At 47.1% G+C, this 18275-nt stretch overlaps 1 protein-coding gene across 47 annotated transcripts in view; it reads left to right on the top strand.

The window, feature by feature from the left end:
* Positions 1 to 11668, top strand: part of ANKS1B (ankyrin repeat and sterile alpha motif domain containing 1B) — a 1028420-nt gene extending 1016752 nt beyond the window's left edge. For 33 of the 47 annotated variants that reach the window (XR_011433608.1, XR_011433612.1, XR_011433607.1 and 30 more), the window contains 2 exons: positions 5919 to 6086; positions 9775 to 11668. Coding sequence is in view for 36 of the 47 variants with exons in the window: in XM_070254099.1 (XP_070110200.1) it covers positions 5919 to 6086; positions 9775 to 9885 (279 nt within the window). In the remaining 11 variants the exon portion in view is untranslated. Of the gene's footprint in view, positions 1 to 5918; positions 6087 to 9758 lie in introns of all 47 variants that reach the window. The other 14 variants (XM_023631260.2, XM_023631255.2, XM_070254103.1 and 11 more) reach the window with 5 other exon arrangements.
* Positions 11669 to 18275: the final 6607 nt, after the last annotated feature.

The raw sequence follows: 18275 nt of genomic DNA, 5'->3' as shown, positions 1-18275 counted from the left end.
CAAAGAAGGGAGAGGCACTCACAAGCCCACGGTGGTGGATAAAGAGGGAACAAGATTTTTTGAACTAGAAGACTTTCTCTTGCTTTTAATTGTTATCAAAATAGAGAAGCTTAGGATTTTTTATGATTGTAAAGATTATTCATCCCTAACTGAATAAAATCCAAAATATTCAAAAAAGTGTCAAGAAGAGAAAAATCATCCAAAATCTCAATACTCAGTGAAAACTACTAGTGACATTTTGATGTATACCCCTGTTTTCTATGCACACAGATACCATCTAGGTTTGTATACATATATTTTTACTTTTAACAAGTCTTTTAACCAGTTTTTTAAATGACTCAATTTTCACTTTAAGTGGCTGCCTGCTGTTCCACTGTGAAGGTCTATGTAGTATACTTAATCAGTCCCCTATTAATGAAAATTTTAAACACTGTAATGAATATTCTTGCACAGATGCCATTGAACCCTTAAGCCTAAAAGATTTTCAAACCAAGAGTTTCCAGCACAGAAAAATCCCAGGGATGTGCCGGTTAGTATAAATTAATTACCTGGGTGGCCAGAGCTTCTCCTAGGGGAGAGATTGCCCACAATCTGTGCTGCAGTTTTTCCAATACCAAATTAATGTGTGTGCTGGGTACCGCCTCAGCGCCTAGGAGGCAAGAGGACAAGGAGGGACATCTGTTTGTCTCTCCATGAGCCTCCCCTCCCCTACTTCATTCAGTGCGCACTTCCTGGTCACTCACTATAGCCCAGGCACTGGCCAGGCACCAGGGACTCAGCCCCTGCCACCTAGAAGCAGCTCAGTAAATATCCGTGGTGATGTTCAACTGCAGTCCTGGCTGCCTTAAGTAGCCCACAGTAAATACAAGCATGCCTACACGTCCCCAGTTTGCATAAGAAAAACAAGTTTGCATCCCTGGATTACAATTAGGATCTATCCTTAAGATGTGATAGCTCCTCAGGGTCCTTTGATGTAGCAGTTCTTAATCCATGGCTTAAAATCCCTGCGGGAGAAGGAAAGGGGAAGGGCTTCAGAGACTGTGAGTTGCCCCCTGGGCAGTTGTCCCCATTGTATTGGGATTCCCTGCCTGCACCCCAAAGAGCCTCTGCTGGAGCGGGAGTGGGCCTCGCATCCCTCGCATCATCCCCCACATCCCTGACGGGGCAGGCCACGGGTTGAGAACCCCTCTGTTGATGGTTCATGTTCAATCATAAAGGGCACCTTTTGCCGAGAGGCTGCCTCTCCACTGTCCTAGCATGAGACCCAAATTGCATGCCTTTAGGGACCCTCACCCCAGCCAAGATGCATCGACCCCCCCAGGAGCATCTGTATTTCATGTTTTTAAGCTTTTTTTTTTTTAACAGCTTGCAGAAGTCTTCTATTTTACCCTAAGTATGGTTCTAAGGTGTAGTGGTCAGGAACACAGCCTATCAGAACACCTGGATTCAAATCTCAGCTCACCAGTGCTGGCTTCATGAGCAAGTTAGTTAACCCTCCTGAGCTTACTTATCTCACGTGCAAAATGGGAATAATAATAGCCCCACAGCGCCAAGTTGTTGTCAGGATTAAATGAGATAGTCCATGAAGCACGTCCCACAGTACATCGCACACAGTAAATAATAAGTGTTAGCTGGTATCGTCATTAGGTTCAATGTTATTATGAGTGATTCTCAGAACAATCTTAAGGTGGGTACTGCGTATGTTATTATCCTTGTTTTAAGATAAGAAAACTGAAGCTCAGACTATGCTCTTCCTCGTAATCACCCCCTACGCCCACACCAAACACGCTAGCACATGCACACGCTTGTACGTTCACTGGTGGTCTGTGCAAGGTATAAAATACTCAAGACCATTTGCCATATGTGATCATAGGAAAGAGACTCCTGCTGGAGAGGCCAAGGTGAGTATTTTTCCAGTAAGCTAGGAGGGGCAGAAGGAGCCAAGGGCAGAAACCGGCCTGGTTATAGCATTTGAGAGACGTGAAGTCGTGAATGTAAAGCTGAATGAGTTTGAATTTATGCCCAAGGGAGGTCGTAACTGGAGATGAGAGCATGGCTGTGCTAGCTTAAAAGGACGTTTCAGCTCTGTGGTTTGGGCTGGCATGTGTCCAGGGACACCGTAGTGCTTACCGTGCCCAGGATGGGTCACAGGCATCAGCTGCTTCCCCAACGGCTAGAGCTGGGGCGGTGGCTCCAGGGTTGGCCTCCTGCAGCTGCGTACTGCTCATCCCAGCTCTGAGGCTGACGCTTCCTCTTCCTGCTGCCTGAATGAGGGTCCAGCCAGCTGCCTTTGGCATCGCATTGTGTTCCAGTTGTCTATTGTTGCTTAACAAACCATCCCAAAACTTAGCAGCATGAAGCAACAACCATTTTATGATGTTTACAATTCTGCGAGTCAGGAATTTGGATGGAGCATGGCAGTGTTGCTCTTCTCTGCTCGACGGTATCCAGAGCCTCCGCTAGGGTGGCTCAGATGGCTGCAGATGCTGGGACAGCTCGACTGGGGCCATCTGTCTGAGCCTTGGGTCCTCTCCATGTGGCGGCTCCTGAGCTCGGATGTCCAGGATGACTCCTTCACTCCATATCTGGAGCCTGGGCTGGGATGGCTGCAGCTGCTCTTTCTCTCCACACAGCTTCTCCCCCGAACAGGCTCGGACATCTTCATAGCATGGTGATCTCAGGGTGGTCGGACTTTTTACACTTGGCTGGTTTCCCTCAGAGCAATTGTTCCAAGAGGCCCAGGCGGAAGCTGCAAAACTCCTCAAAATCTAATCTCCGAAGTCCCAGCATGTCACTTCTGTCACATTCTGCTAGTTGGGAAAGTCAGCAAAGCCAATCCAGATTCAAGGAGGTGCAGGAACAGCCTTGCCTTCTCAACAGGGACATCACGGCATGTACAGGAAGGGGAAGAGTGATGGCAGCTATCTTGGAGACAAGCCACCACACATGGGTAGGGTTAAGAACATGGGCTCTTGAGTCACAAATATTGGTTCATATCACAGCTCTGTAACTTTCTAGCTCTGTGATGTCAGGCAAGTTACTGAACATTACTGAGCCTCAATTTCCTCATCCATAAATTGAGGATAATGATATTCTACTGCAGATGGTTGTGGTAAGACTTAAATGAGATAAATCTAGCCCTTGGCACAATGCCTAACACCTATGAAGCCCTCACTTAATGGTAGCTATACTACCACTAGTAATAACTGGTAGTGTTGTCGCTCCAGCTTGTTATTTGGATAGTCACTCATTCGTTCAGCTAGTGCCTACCAAGTGCCTGCAGTGTGCCGGGCGCTGGCCTCCCCACAGCTGCAACAATAATAATATACAGAAAGCAGAGAGTAACTGGGCTTTCAGGTTTGTTGAGCAGCATCACTGGCTCTTCAGTGCCAGGCAGCATTGCTGGGGTCAGCAAGCCTGGCTCAAAGGAGGAAGCAAGGCCTTGTCACCCAAGCCCCCCTGACATTGCAATATTATTTTTGGCCTTGTCCCAGTAGAGTCTCCTGCTCTCACAATAACTCTCCTCCCATTTTAAATAGTGGGGATGTTACTAAAGAGAGGCCAGAGAAATGAACCTTCCTCCCCGTTCAGACATGTGTCCTCAGGTCCCATCATATGAGTGTCTGTTCCCCTCCACAGCACTTGGCATGCAAAAGCCCTGTCAGCAGCAGCTGTTCCTCGTGTCTCGTGCCCATGGGCCCTCCCTGTTGTCCAGAATGGATACCTCAAACACTGAGGTGACAGAAAGTATAGGAAAGGTAGGAATGTCCAACTCTTTACATAATCATAAAAGAAGAACTCTGTAAAGCATTCTAAAATAAAATGAAAAGGAAGACGTCAAGGAGAATGCAAGCCAAACCAGGAGAGGCCGTTTGGCAGGAAACTTCAGGCCCACAGTCTGGTCTCTGTGTCTCATTTGAGCAGTTTCCTAACACCAGGAACTAGTTAAAAATGAAAGGGCAGAGCTGCTAACCTAGTACCTTTCAAAACCCGTAGGCTTCCCATAATAGTCATGTGAAAAATCTCACTTGTTCAAATGAGCATCTTTTTACTTTCATTGGAAGACACTGGAGCTTTAAGTAAATCTCACTTTCAGGAACTTGTTTTTAGGTGAATGTTAAAGGAATTCACACTCATTAAGCTCCACTGTTCCAGCATCTAAAAGCTGCACGTGATAGAATCACTGGATCTGCCATCTTTCCCTTAGTCCAATCAGCCACCCAGAGCACGAATATCTGCTACGTATCCCTGACAGATGGACCTCAGCCATCTCCACAGTGATGGTGAACGAGAGGAAGCGCCCGCGACTTCTCGCGGAGACTGCAGGAGTCTGAAACCCCAGTCTGCCTTTCAGAGGGGACCCATCCATGCTCTAGGAGGCAAAGCTAACAATGACATGAGTGCCGGGTGTAGGCAGTCAAAGGGTTCAGCCTCTCTGTGCGGTGATGGCCAGAGCTGTCTGCCAGCCCTCCTCTGCTGTCATTTGTTGGGGCATTACTAATTTACTAGTCTGACTCATCCTGCAAACACGGGCTCAGTGTTCATTGCAGGAAGCTCTCAGCTGGCTGTGCGAGGTTCATTGTCTCCAACAAGCACACTTCTGTCTTGTGGGGCCATCAGTTCTTAACAAGCAGTTCAAAGAAGACACATCCTCTGTCAAATCAGCTCATGCTCAGAGGCGTTTTCTCCGCTTAGGTCTAACACCATGACAGGCTGGCATTGATCTGAAATCTGGTCGGTCCAGAAACGCATGGACTCTTCCACGTGACCTCTGAAGGCCATCCTGCATCTCCTTCTCCATCTTCATCAAGTGGAAACAATCCCAGAGAGTTGTGCCCTGAATCGTGGGAATTGAGCTATTTTGTGTGCTTGATTGGGGTGGAGGGGGCGGGCATAGATGCAAAATCAGTATAAGCAGAATGCTATTCCTGTGGCTTTGAAAAACCACAGACATTCTAGGGACATTCATCAGAATGCAAACTTGGGACAGACCACACCTGCTCTCAGCTGGTGTGGTGATTTTGAGAAATCTCTCTGTGACCGATAGGCATCCCCCTCTTTGATGCGCTGTGACTGCGGGGGTATTTTCAAGACTCTGCCTCTTTGGGGTCAGACAATGTCATGTTTTCTCAGTGAGAGGAGACGGGGTGGCGCTGTGCTCAGAAGAGAAGGGAGCAGTCAAAGATCTGTTTCTGGAGAAGAGAAGAGAAAGCTAGAAGTCATCTTGAGGAGAGTGATGGAAGGTCCAAAGAAAAGAACGTTTCTTCCAGGCGCTGCTTGGTGTGGCATTCGGACCTGACAGAATCACCTGTCTCTTGCTTATTTGATGATAAAATATGGAGTGGACCCACAGGGGAGAGCCAGCACCTTAAGAAATAGCTGGATAATTGGCTCTGTTTGCAGGCTTGCTGCTGCAACTGTGAGACGCCACAGCAGCATGACTAATGCTTCTCCCCTCCGCCTAAATTAGGTTTTGATTGTGTTTCAGAGATGTTCACTGAGTCACAGATGTTTGAGGTAAAAAGACCCAAACTTCTCAGAAACACCTCCTGTGGAGTGTGTGGGATCATCCTCCCAGAACTCAGCTGCAGGCCCAGCGGAACCCGGTCCCTTCCAGGGCCTGGGGAGCAAAGCAGCCACCCACGAGGGAGCTCTGAATGGAGAGGGCTCCGGGCCGGTGGGTGAAGCCGGGAGTCAGCTCCTTAGCATGCTGTAGGCAGTTGCATCGCATCCGTAACTAATGCCATGTAGGTCCTAAATCGGACATGGAGGGTCCTGTTCACAGATTTCCACTGACTCATGGTCAGGTGGAGCATTCAAGATCCTGGCTGGTTCACCTCCTGCTGTGTTCCTCAGCCACTTGACTTGCTCCAATCTGTCGTGTGCCCATAGTAAACGCTTTCTCATTTCTCTTGCAGAATTTAGCCTACGAAATCATCCTAACACTGGGCCAGGCATTTGAAGTCGCTTACCAGCTCGCACTACAAGCAAGAAAAGGGGGGCATTCCTCTACCCTTCCAGAAAGCTTTGAAAACAAACCCTCCAAACCCATCCCCAAGCCCCGCGTAAGCATTCGCAAGTCGGTGGTAAGTAGAAAAGATGCAGGTGTTCGGAAAACCTTGAACTGGAAGGAAAGGGGGCTGCTAACCAGGCCCTTGTGTGGTGTTGGTGCCATTTAGAACCTAGGGTCTGCCCTTCTGTCTTGCCCTTGGCCTCCCCCAACATGTGTCTGTCATCCTCTCAGCCTAGTTCCTGCAAAGTTGTGGGGGACCATCTGCCTGAACCTGGAGACACCTAAGAAAATGCTCCTTTCTGTGTCACCTTCAGCAGCCCCATGAGGGGGACTGGGTACTCCTGATGTCCTTGGTGAATCTTTCCTGAAGGTCCAGGCAAGCTTGGGAACAACGTTCCCTGAGGCTTCTCCTGCCATCCCACCAGGGGACAAAGCCTCTCATGAGCCCCTGGCCTGTAGAGAGGTTGGCAGGTGAGGCGTCCCTGGTACCAAGCTAGAGGAAGCGAGATGCACAGGCTGTGCACGGGTCGAGGCGTCGCCAGGCCTGCACCAGGCCCTGCGTGCTTTCTGCCAGCAGCTGAGGCTTCTTGCAGAGTGGTGACTGTTCAGAAGGCGCGGCCCCTCCTCGTCATCCTCTGCCTTCCTCCAGGAATTTCCTCCCCTTGCCTCCCACCAGCTCTGCAGACATCCTGTCCTAACAGACTTTCATAACTTCAAAGCGGCCTCCTCTGGTAGTAGCAATACCCAGAGCTGGAATGTTCCCAACCTGCCTCCCATCTGGTTTCTGCTCCGGCTGCCGTATGGCATCCTAGAAACTCTTGGGACTCGAGCAGGCAGGTGTCCCCCAGGTGCATTGCTCTCGCACCCACATATCCTTCAATCTGTAACTCTCTCCTGTTCCCCACGGCCCCCTGTGCCCAGAGTCAGGGAAGTGTAGGATTTTTAATGTTTGCAGAGGGGCACCTCCCTTTGTGACCGTGTGGCTTTTGTTTACAGTCTTCTTTTTAGCGTCTACTCCTGTCACCATTGTTGGCAGTTTTGGCATCATTAGGGATGATGCCTGGTGTCGGGCCTCTCTATTCCTTGACGGCTCACTTCTGGGCTCTCTTCCTCCACCCCGCCTCTGCCATTCATTCCCATGCTCATCCCTCATTGTTGATCATCACCAGGAGCTGCACGTCCTCTGAAAATCTTTCCTTCAAACACCACGCACTGACCCCGGTCTCTCACCTCAGCACCTCCCCAACCCCACTGGCCCCATCCTCAGGGACTTCCAGACTCCAGACCTACATGTTCAGTTTCTTCTTCGATATTTAACAGACAGGTGAAACTTAGTGTGTCCCGAACAGAAGTCTTGATTCTCCCCTCAAAGCTATTGTTCTCTCCAGATCTTTCCCAGCTCAGTAAGCAGCAGAACCATTCACCATGTTGCTCAAGCCGTAAATCTAGAAGTCGTCCTTGATTCCTGTCTTCCCATCACCCCTTATGTCCAACCCATGAGCAGTTTTCATCCACTCAGCCCCTAAAACATTTCTCAGATACATCCACTCCTCTCCATTTCCTCTGCCTCTCTCCTCAGTCAAGCTCCCACCGCTACTACCCTCCAAGACTATGCAGTACGCCTCCTGACGGACTCCCTTCCTCCACACAGCAACCAGGTGATCTCCCCACATAGATCAGCCCACGGCACCACTGCCCCGAGGACCCGAACCTGATTCCCCACTGCCCTCCTCTCTCACGCTCCGGCCTCCCTGTTCCTGGAACAGACTCAGCTCACTCCGACCTGAGGCCTGTGTGCCCCCTGTTCCCTCCACCTGGCTTAGTGTCCCCCTAATTTCTACATGGCTGACTCCAGCTTGTCCTTCAGGCCTCGGCTACATGAAGAAGCTTTCTCTGGACCACCCAATCTGAGGTAGACACCTAGTCATGTTCAAGCATATCACCCGCTTTTACTTCTGTGTCACATTTCTTACTGGAGGTTTGTTTATTGTCTGTCTTCCTCCACAAAAATATAAGTTAAATGTCCAGGAATTTTCAGAATATTTTGGGATTATCTCTTAGATGATTGTATTCATTCTCGTGTGGGCTGGATAAATCTGTTCACAGCAGGCACCTCCATCTGACTTTGGTCCCCATCAACTTCTTCCAGAAAAGCACAAAGGATTGGGTGCCATAAGGGCTCATAGAATATTCTTCTAGAAGGCTTCACTGAGAAATATGAAAAACACAGTGAATAATACTGATGCTCTTTAACTGCCTCAAATTCCCGTTCCGCTCAACTGGAGTCCATGTTCCATTTCCCTCGGCTCTAGTTGTTTATTGTTGAGAAATATTCCGTGATTCCTAAGAACATGTGAAGACCTCCCCACCGCCTTGTGAAGACATAATCGAATCACGTTGGAAGTTTGCTGATGGGCACGGATCCCACAGCCTTCCAGGCTCCAAAGTTCACAGTGCAAGAGGAAAGGAGAGTCCCTCCTGCAGTCCCCTTGCTCCAGCGATCCCGAGCAGTGCAGGTGGCCAGGGCTGGGGCAGACGTGGAAACACCTAAGGATGAGGCAGCAGTTTGGTGAAGAACTCGCCCCAGACCCCTCCTGAGAGCTCACAGCTCAAGCCTTACCAAGAATGGCCTCTTTGACGCTATGCACAGGGGCTAAAATGGTTTTAACTGTTTTATAGCTCAGCTGTGTTTGGTTCAAGGCTCAGCCTGACCTGCCCTGCTTACCTCTTCCCCCTCAGTGTCTCCCCTCCCGTCTCCCACTCTGCAGACTGACTGCAGGCCCTCAAACAGCCACTTTCCCTTGCCTCAGGGACTTTGCACATGCTGTTCCCTCTCCCCTACCTTCACCAGGCTAACTCTTGCTTGTCGTCCAGCTCTCCAATTAGACATTACCTCGTTCTTTTAATAATATGTATTCAGCAAATATTTACTGTGTTTACTTACTGGGTTGCCAGGAGCTTTCCTAAGTTTGGGGGAAACAGTAATGAACAAAACAGACAAAATCCCACCTTCAAGAGCATACATTGTAGGGGAGGATGAACAAATAAACAAATATGATATGATGTATGTGGCATAAGGATCAGGAAGAATAGAGCAGAAGAGGAGAGCAGAAAAGTTGGGGTGCTGTTTCGTACAGGGTAAACAGGTGAGGCGGTGATGTTTGAGCAGCGACCTGACTGACTTTGGGGCGTCAAGCATGCAGGTGTCTGGAGAAGAGCACTGAGGCAGAGCTGATGATGCGTGCACAGGCCCTGCACGTGGGCTTGGTGTGCAGGAGCAGCAAGGAGGCCGGCGTGGCTGGAGCACAGAGGCAGGCAGGTGGGGCCACTGTAGGTCACCTTGAGGACTCTGGGTTTATTCTGACTGTGATGCAAACCATTGGAGGCTTGAGAACCAGGGGGTGACATAAGCTGGCTCACCTTCTCCAGGAAGCCCCCTGCCTCCCTGACGTGGGGTCAGTGGCCTTCCTGCATGCCCTGTCTTCCCTCTCATGTCTCACTTCTCAGTACTATGTGTTTCTATGTCTGCTCCCCATCAGTGTGCCTTCGAGAGCACATTCATTCACCATCCCTGCTCCAGTGCCCTGCGCACAGTCTGTATGCATAAATGTGTATCAAAAGAACAAACAACTCATTCTCACATCCCAACATCCCTGAGGTCCCACCAGGGCGTGGTGTCGGTTTCTGAGCAGTGTGAGGATGCACGCCTGCACCCCCGTAACAGGTACCGTATAACAGGCATCAGCCTTTCTGTTTTAAAGCAGATCGACCCATCTGAGCAAAAGACTCTGGCCAATCTGCCGTGGATTGTGGAGCCGGGACAAGAAGCCAAGAGGGGAATTAATACCAAGTATGAAACCACGATTTTCTGATACCCGCCGTCCTCCCGTCCTCGCGGTGCCTTGCACGCCAAGCAGTCCCGGAGCAGGCTTTCCTTCTCGCCTCCGTTTCCACCCAGCCCAGGAGGAAGACTGCTCTCTTTGTGTGGCCTTGTCATGGGCGAGAGGCCGCTGGCCATTCCTGGGGACGTTCTTTCTGCACCAGTGACAGAAAGTGCAGCTATGACTTTCCAGCCGTAACCCCTGAGAGGCACGAGTTGAGAATTTTCGCTAAGTCTCCCGACTCCCCTCCCTGCCACCTCCCAAGGTGTTCCTAACGATTCTGCCCCCACACTTGCTTTGCTGTATCTGGGGATAACACCTTAAAAGAAAAGTACAGGGGATCTCTAATACTGCCTGAAAGTCTACAAATCTTGGGTTTAGTTTTCATTGTCAGTGGTTTTAAAGGTAGAATCAACAGAACTACCCCCATAAAGCATCTGTAAACTCATTATAACACCGAGTATTGTTTCATGCAAAAAGACAAAAACCATCCCCTTGATTGCCAGGAAATCCTGTCTCCCAATTTCTATATTTGTGGATTTTATATGTAATCAACTATGTCAGATTAAAAAAAAAATCTTTACATCTATGGATTCAAAATTTAAGAATGATTTAAAACAGAGTAATTTATTATGCACAGAAAAAATGTGTCTTGTATTAAATATTTTTATTAAAAGAATGTTTCATTAATGCATTGATAAGAAAACTAGGTTAGTTGTGAGGGATGTTTCTGGTTTCATTTCAAATAACTAAATTTCTACTGCTTCTACCGAGAGGACTGGCGAGGGCAGGGCAGAGTTCTGCCTGCCCTCAAGGGGGCAGGAGATTCGGCAGGCCGCCTGGCGGCGGACCAGAAGAGCTGACGCAGCCATACGCCTGCAAAGATTGTTTTTTTAATCTTCACAGTGTTTTAAAGAACACATTTAAAAACAAAATCTAGGGCTCCTGCTGTCAAGATTTCTGTCATGGAAACCTTGTTTGAGAAAGGTGTTAATAAAATTCTATTGCAAAAATTTTTTTTTCTAGAAAAATTAAATACAAAAAAAAAAAAAAGATGAGATTCCAAAGTAATAAAACTCTTTTCTTGAAACAAAAAAATAAATACATGTTTGCTTACTGTTTGATTAAATAAAATTTACTTACATTTCTTTAAGGTATTTTAATTTTTTTAATGTCTCTGTGGAGTATTTGTATGATACCATAATGTATATTTATGTAGAATCAAATTATATAAACAGTATCAAATATCATTATAGAAAAAAATAACATTTTAATGTATATTGTTCTAACCGATCATATTGTGAATCATTTTGAAGTTCATTATAGCGATATTGATAAATTGTGGAATTGTCTTAATGTTTTTATTTTTAATTAACCAATATTATTTTAAACCCAACTGAGATTATCAGTTACATTCATCAGTTGGTGAGTTTTGAAGAAGGATGACTAAATTTTATTTCAAACTGACAAATGTATACGGTTTTAGTTCAGTGTTGAAGAATTTTAATACAATATTAAATTACTTGAACTGAGCAGTTCCTTGTATATATTTTGCCTATTCACTGTTGATATGTATGTAGTAAATGGAGAGTAAAATAACACTAAAATATGGTACCAAAAGGAAATTGTATAGGAGCAAAGTAAAGAGTAGCTTTGCTGAAACAGAAACATATGTGTAAATATGCTTGGGCTTCCAGTTATAAATTTTGTAATTTTTGTCATTATTTATATCCTATAAAAAAGCACACAAAATAAAACAGAAATTGTACAGCCATTGGTGCTTGGCATCGTTCTGTGAGCACCTTCCCACTGCCATTTAGGAACAGAACCAAAGGCCACCCTTCTCAGCATCCATGGCTAAAGGGATTTTTTAATTGGCAAAATCGTTGAGAAAATTTGCTCATTTCCAAGTTCAACCAGTCTGAAAAAGATACACTGGCCTTTAAAGCCTGAATTTCAGCCAAAAAGCCCCCACTGTCTTTGTTTAAATATTAAATTGCGCTGTAAGGAGGAATTGCCAAAACAGGAATTTCTAAAAGAGGCCCACTAAACTGGATCGCTTTATAGGACCACACAGACGGCACATTTGGAAAAACATCTACACGTTTGTCTTGGTCAGTTCCGGCCGCCATAAGACAACACCACAGACTGGGTGGCTTGAACAACAAATTTATTTCTCACAGTTCTGGAGGCTGGAAAGTCCAAGATCAAGGTTCTCACAGTCGGTTTCATTCTAAGGCCTTTTCTCTGGCTTGTAGGCAGATGCCGTGTTGCTGTGTGCTCACATGACCTCTTCTTCGTGTGTGCGTACAGAGGGTGGGGGAGCAGCAAGCTTCCTAGTGCCTCTTATAAGGGCACTAATCCCATCATGAGGGCCCCCCCCCTTCATAACTCTGTCCAACCCTAATTATTTCCCAAAGGCCCATCTCCAAATGCCATCACATTGAAGGATTAGGGCTTCAACTGATGAATTTTGAGGGGATACAAACATTCCATAAAACATTTATCAATCCTTTCACATTTCCTAAAACACGTGTGCCAGCTGTGAGTTGAGTGATCATAGGGCCATGTTAGAGACACACTGAAAAGATCAATGATTCACATTCCATATCCTGTGACTTTCTGGAGAAGATCTCCCTGCTGCTGGATCCAAGTCTGTTAATCTCTGAAACATATGCCAAATCAATCTTGGAACACTCCTGGCCTGACAGGCAGAGGCCCAGGGCTTTGAACCCCAAAGAGCTAAAACTAGCCTGAGATGGGGTGACAGTCACAGGGACAGAAGAGCAAGTTTCCTGAAGGAAGGTTTGGGCTGGGCTTCTAGATGGTAATGCTTCACCTGGGCTAATATGGCCCCTTTCTATCTTGCTAACCACCAAGAGGTCAGCAATCCTGTTCTTACGTCTGTGGATAAATGCTTATTTGTATCAGTTACAGTCCCAGCAAGAAGCAGATGGCACACTCCAATGGGGATAATTTAAGAGTTTAATAAAGAGAATAGTTACATACGTGTTGGCAGCATGTAAGGAAACGGGTCAAAACAGTATCCCTGGGCTGGTAAATGGCCTGAGGGGGAATGGGAAAGAAGGCTGTGTGAAAGGGGCTGCCAGACGTGGAGGGACATGGGCAGCTGCAGTGGCCCTGAGAGAGAGTCAGGGATTAAAATACTCTCATCACATACTCCACCCTGGATTACCTGAGCCCACCAGAAGCCAGTGGGCAAGGAGCCCATTGATACCGTCTACACAGGGCAGCCTCCTGTCACCACAGCAGGGCAGGAAAGAGGGAGGGGGGGTCTGAGAGGCAAACAGAAGAGAGCCAGCCCACATATTGGAGAAGAGATTTGTGCTAATTTTCTTGAAGGGGAAATCTGACACATTGGTAACTGCAAATATCCATGGGGGTGGGGATCCTTGAATGCTAACATTATTCCAACAAAAGACTTCAATTACTCCATTTAATTTTTTCTTCTTAAAGTATATTCTATGATAAATTTGGGTGAATGAACCCAGTGAAAATTATGCCTAGTTCATTAATAAGTCATAGAAGTGATTATTCTCGAGACATATCAAATTTTCCGTTGGAATACTTAGGACTATTGCTGGTGCAGATAATCTTTGGATATGTTGGGGCAGAAGACAAGCTTAGATAAAGAACACATGGCCAAATTCTCAAAAATCGATAAAAATTCACACTTGGACCCCAAGTAACATTGCTTCTAAGCTACTTCTGAAAAGAAATGAAAATTTGATAAGTGGGCTAGCCTCCAGAGTTCTCACTTCCATAAATTAGAATATAATGACCATGTTCAGAAGTTGATATGGAATAAAGCCTTTTTTTAAAAAATTCAGTTTTTCAGTTCTCTTTTTCTATAAGCTATTCACTGAATATGTTTCCTATGAAAAGTAAGCAATCTGACTGCTATAAACACATTTTCTGAAAGTAAAATTGAGTAAACCAGCCAACACAGGCCAGCAGAGTCCACCTGCACCGAGGCTCCATCAGCCTACCCCGTACTTCATTCCTGTCGCCCCCACACCCAGCCAGCCCCACGCCCATTCACTGCTGCCTGTGCAAATGTGCAAATGAACCCAGGCACCTGCCTGCCCCAGCAACAGAGTTCTGCTTCCCACAGAAACTGGTTCCAAAGGCAGAGAATTTCGTTAGGGCTGTTGCCCAATCACCGTCCTGCACACTGTGAGACTCCATTAGGACGCGTGAGCCAGAACTTATTTTTGTAGTGGAATTAACCCTAAGACTTTGGTGCCAACCTGGGGACCACTTAACTGTTTGCTGTTTTTATCTCAAGCCAGTCTCCTTATTGAGGACTCTCTCTGTGCTCAGTGGCGCCATTTTACTTAGAGTTGCTAATGTAAAGATGATCATTCTTGACCCAACATATTGCAGTCTGTGTGTAACTCATAAAGAATCATAGCTACAAATTACTATCAAAAGTTTTTGCTTTTCTCTCCAAAACCTCAGAGACCTATGTTTGTAAAGGCTGCATGGGCACTTAACTTTCCAAGAGTAATTAATGATCAGTGATGTAAAGACTTACATATCCATCAGACTGAAAGAGACTGTCCATTTAACAGCTCCAGGGGGTCACCCCAGCTGAAGGGGTGGCAGCCACAGCAGCTGAGGTTTTCTCAGGGGTCATTACTTGGTTCCAGTAGCCAAGGAGCACATATGTCGTACAACAGACTTCACAAGCACAGTGGAGCATATGTGCAGCTTCCAAGTCCTGCCGTTCAGGAAACATCTGAGTTATGTCTCAGCATCACAGTAAGAGCAAGCTAAGATGGAGTCGCTCTTAGAACCAAAGTCAGCTCACAACATGGTAATAAAAGTCATTCAAAGCAATCTATATGCAATACTCAATTTAATTGTCCTCTGGATGGCTCAGTGCCTCCAGTCAAGCATCCCAACAGCTGCTCCCTGGGGAGCCTGCAGCTCTCCCTCTTACTGCCTCTTGTCAATAAGACATGTGACAAGGGAAGTCAGGATGCCTCCAAGTAAGAAGCAACATCAGCTGTTTTCTGACATTCAAGAGGCTGATTTCTCTCCATTTCTCAAAAGTGCATGCTCAGTTTTCTGAGAGAAAAAACAAAAACCGCAGCATGCTAAGTGTTGAGTCAAGGGAGACTGGGAAAGAAGAAAGACATAGGAAATTCAGGAATTCCATTCCGCAGGGTATTTCTGGGCTGTGGGTTTGCGAGGCGCGGGGAAGGCTGCAAACTTCCTTCAGGGCCACACAGGTAACACGAGTGAAGGGGGCAGTGATGAGCCACAGAGCTCCTGCCTCATCTCAGGGGGCAGCTGCTACTCAGTTCCAGCTGGCTGTTGCCGGGAAGAAAGGAAGATCCTGGGTCAACAGATTTTCTAAGAAATCAGCATTTTTATGGGAAATCACCAGATTTTCAAATGCTGGCAATAAGTTCAGAATTTTAAAAAAATAAGTATAGTCCAAACAAAACTCATCTGTGGGCTCGGCATGGTCCATGCATCACTTGTTTGTGACTTTCTGAGATTTCACCTAGTTTCAACAGCCTCACAGCTAGCTGTCCAGTCAGTTATCAGAGGAGGGACTGTTGTGTGTGGCTGGGGTAAGGGGGTGGAGGCGGCAGGGATGCAGTCACTGACATTTGTTCCACTGCTCTTATACCCCAGGCTGGTTTATGGGAGTATCGGCAACTGAATTCAGGGACTAATAGCAAACACCAGAAATAACAATCTCTTAAACAAGGGAAGGGTTGGACTTTTTCTCAAGTAGCACGAACTTCAGAGATAGATGGTACAGGGCTGGAATGGTGGCTCCACAATTTCATCAAAATCCCAAGCTGCTTCTATAGTTCTACTCTGTTATCCTTAGGATGTGGCATCCATCTGCTAGGTCACCTTATGATCAAAAAATGGTTGCTGGAGCATCATCCACGTTCCAGGCAGGAAAAAGGATGGAAAGGACTAAAAGGCTTCTGCCTCCAATGAGTAACAACCTTCTAGGAGCTTTCCTGGAAGCTTTACGCAGCAACTTCGGCTTACATCCACCCTAGATGGGCAGGTGGAAAATGTAGCTGTTGTTGATTTTAGCTGAGCACACTGCAGCCCCCAACAATACAGGAGCTGTGAGTAAGGAAAAGGGAGAGACTGGATATTAGGATGGCCACTAGCAGTGTCATCTGCTACAATAGGAGTCATCACAGCACTAGGTAAAAGGTGAAAGCAAGCAAACGCAGGTGAGACATGTGGACAGAGAAAGCAGTGACTGGAGGAGGAACTGAGGTAGTAACTCTGGCAGGGTGGCTCTCTGTCAGCCATCAAATCCAAGCAGGAAAGAGCCCCACAGTTGTCTCAATATGCACACCAAACGTCTGCCCTGCCCAGGAAAGCTCCTGAGAATGTCATGGCAATGCAGGCGGAAAGGCACACACTGCATAAACAGACGTCACAGGCAGCTGCCTGTGGCCAGGAGTGGACTGGCATTGGCTTGGTTGGCCATCAAGGGTGACAGCAGAAGGCACTGGCGCTCAACCTCCACTGCTCTCTGGAATCGCCTGGGGAACTATAAAAAATATGGACGCCTGGGTCCCATCTCTGGAGATTCTGAATTAATTGGTCTGGGGCAAGGCCTGGATTAGGGGGAGGTTTTTAAGTTTCCCGTGTAACTCTTGGTACAGCAAAGTGTGAGAAGCTTCACTCTTGGATGAATCAGGCCCTCCAGATCCCCTGAGAAGTTGGGCAGCCCACATAGCTCCCCACCAGAGGCTCCCTACGAAGTAGATCCTTGAGAAGATTAAACCATTTGCTGAAGGGCACACAGCTGGGACATCAGCACAGCCAGGATTTGAATTTAGATCCACTTGACCACCGAAGCCAGCATTCCAGCAGTTCCACACTCTCAAGTCATTGGGCCAAACGGTGAGCCCAAGGCCTTTTCTCCACTTTCACTCCTAATCATCTGCCACTTGAGTGCATGCATATCCCAGAGAATGAAGTTTGGGACAGCTCATAAGACAGCAGATGACAGCTTTCCTGCTGAACAAGATCTGTCTCTTAGGAGCTAACAGCCATGAGGACAGATCTACTCTGAAGTAGAGAAGGATGCCCTTGGAGAGGTGTTCCGTGGAGCGAAGGCACAGGGTCCCAATTTGTAAACCTTGGAAACATGGGCAGCACAGGAATGGGGTTTGTAACTGGGACAAAACATAATCACACCATTTATTGACACCTGTGTCAGATGCTTGACCTATTTTTCAAGCCTCCAAAAACACTGCAATTAGGTATCGTGGTTCCTATTTGACAAATGAGGACACTGTGGCTCTGAGAGTTTGCACCTTTTCAAACGGAAGGAGAAGGAGAAAAGGAAATGAAATCAAAATGGCAGAAGAAAGCATGTAGATCCATTAACCTCAGGGCTGCCACTAATTTGAAATGAACCCTCTAAGAGTTTCAAATTAGAACCAGGCTTCTTGGCAAGCAGGCCGTAGCAGGGCTACCACCCTGCTCAGTGCTTGGGTCATCTAAGAACTGAAACCAGGTTGGGCCGTGGCCAAGTGCTGGCAAATCCAAAACATCCCCCAACCTCCACCGTCCATTTGGCTCCTATCAGAAATGGCCCCCGCTGCTTCTTTCAAAGAGAACCCCTACAGGCACAGAGATGGGTAAACCAGAATACGAAAGCAGAGGCTCCTCAGGAGCAGAGGCCACCTCTGACATCTTCTCTGAGAGCTCAAGACCTGGAATCAGGGGGGTGATCATCTGATGTGAATATGTGAGATGAATAATAAATTAAGTGCATAAGTGAAACGATGCTCCTGGATCCTCCAGCCCAGGGGCTCCAGTGAGGAGGCACACCGCCACTGACGGAACCCCAGCTCCAGCACTTGGCCGTGGGGCCCTGGCAACTTGACCTCTCTGGACCTGTTTCCACATCTAGAAAACAGAGCTAACCCCTTCCAGCTTTACTGTGAGGATTCAATTAAACAATGTGTGGTAAGTGCCCAGCACACAGCCTGGCACATAAAAAGCCTGTAAGAAATAGTAACTCACCCAGCCTTCCTCCTAAAAATAACTTATGTCTAAGACAGTTACTTGACAGAGGGGGGCAAATAAACCCAAGGTGAAGGGTTTAGAATCACTGCTGACTGAAGATGAATCAGAAATGAGAAATACAGATCTCCAAAACCTGCCCCAGCTGCTGACAGCCACACCTTGACCCCTAGACTGGTGTCCATCCACCATGGACCCAGGAGGATTCCACTTCCAAGGGAAACTGACACCTTGTAGCCCAGAGGGTCTGGGTCTTTCTAAAAAGAAAAGAAAATCAGATTTGGATTCTGGCCCTGGCTTTGTCACTGATTCACTGCCTGGGGTGCAGTTCT

The sequence above is a fragment of the Equus caballus genome, chromosome 28, assembly GCF_041296265.1.
Source record: "Equus caballus isolate H_3958 breed thoroughbred chromosome 28, TB-T2T, whole genome shotgun sequence".
Taxonomy (NCBI): domain Eukaryota; kingdom Metazoa; phylum Chordata; class Mammalia; order Perissodactyla; family Equidae; genus Equus; species Equus caballus.
This window is presented reverse-complemented; position numbering and strand designations above follow the sequence as displayed.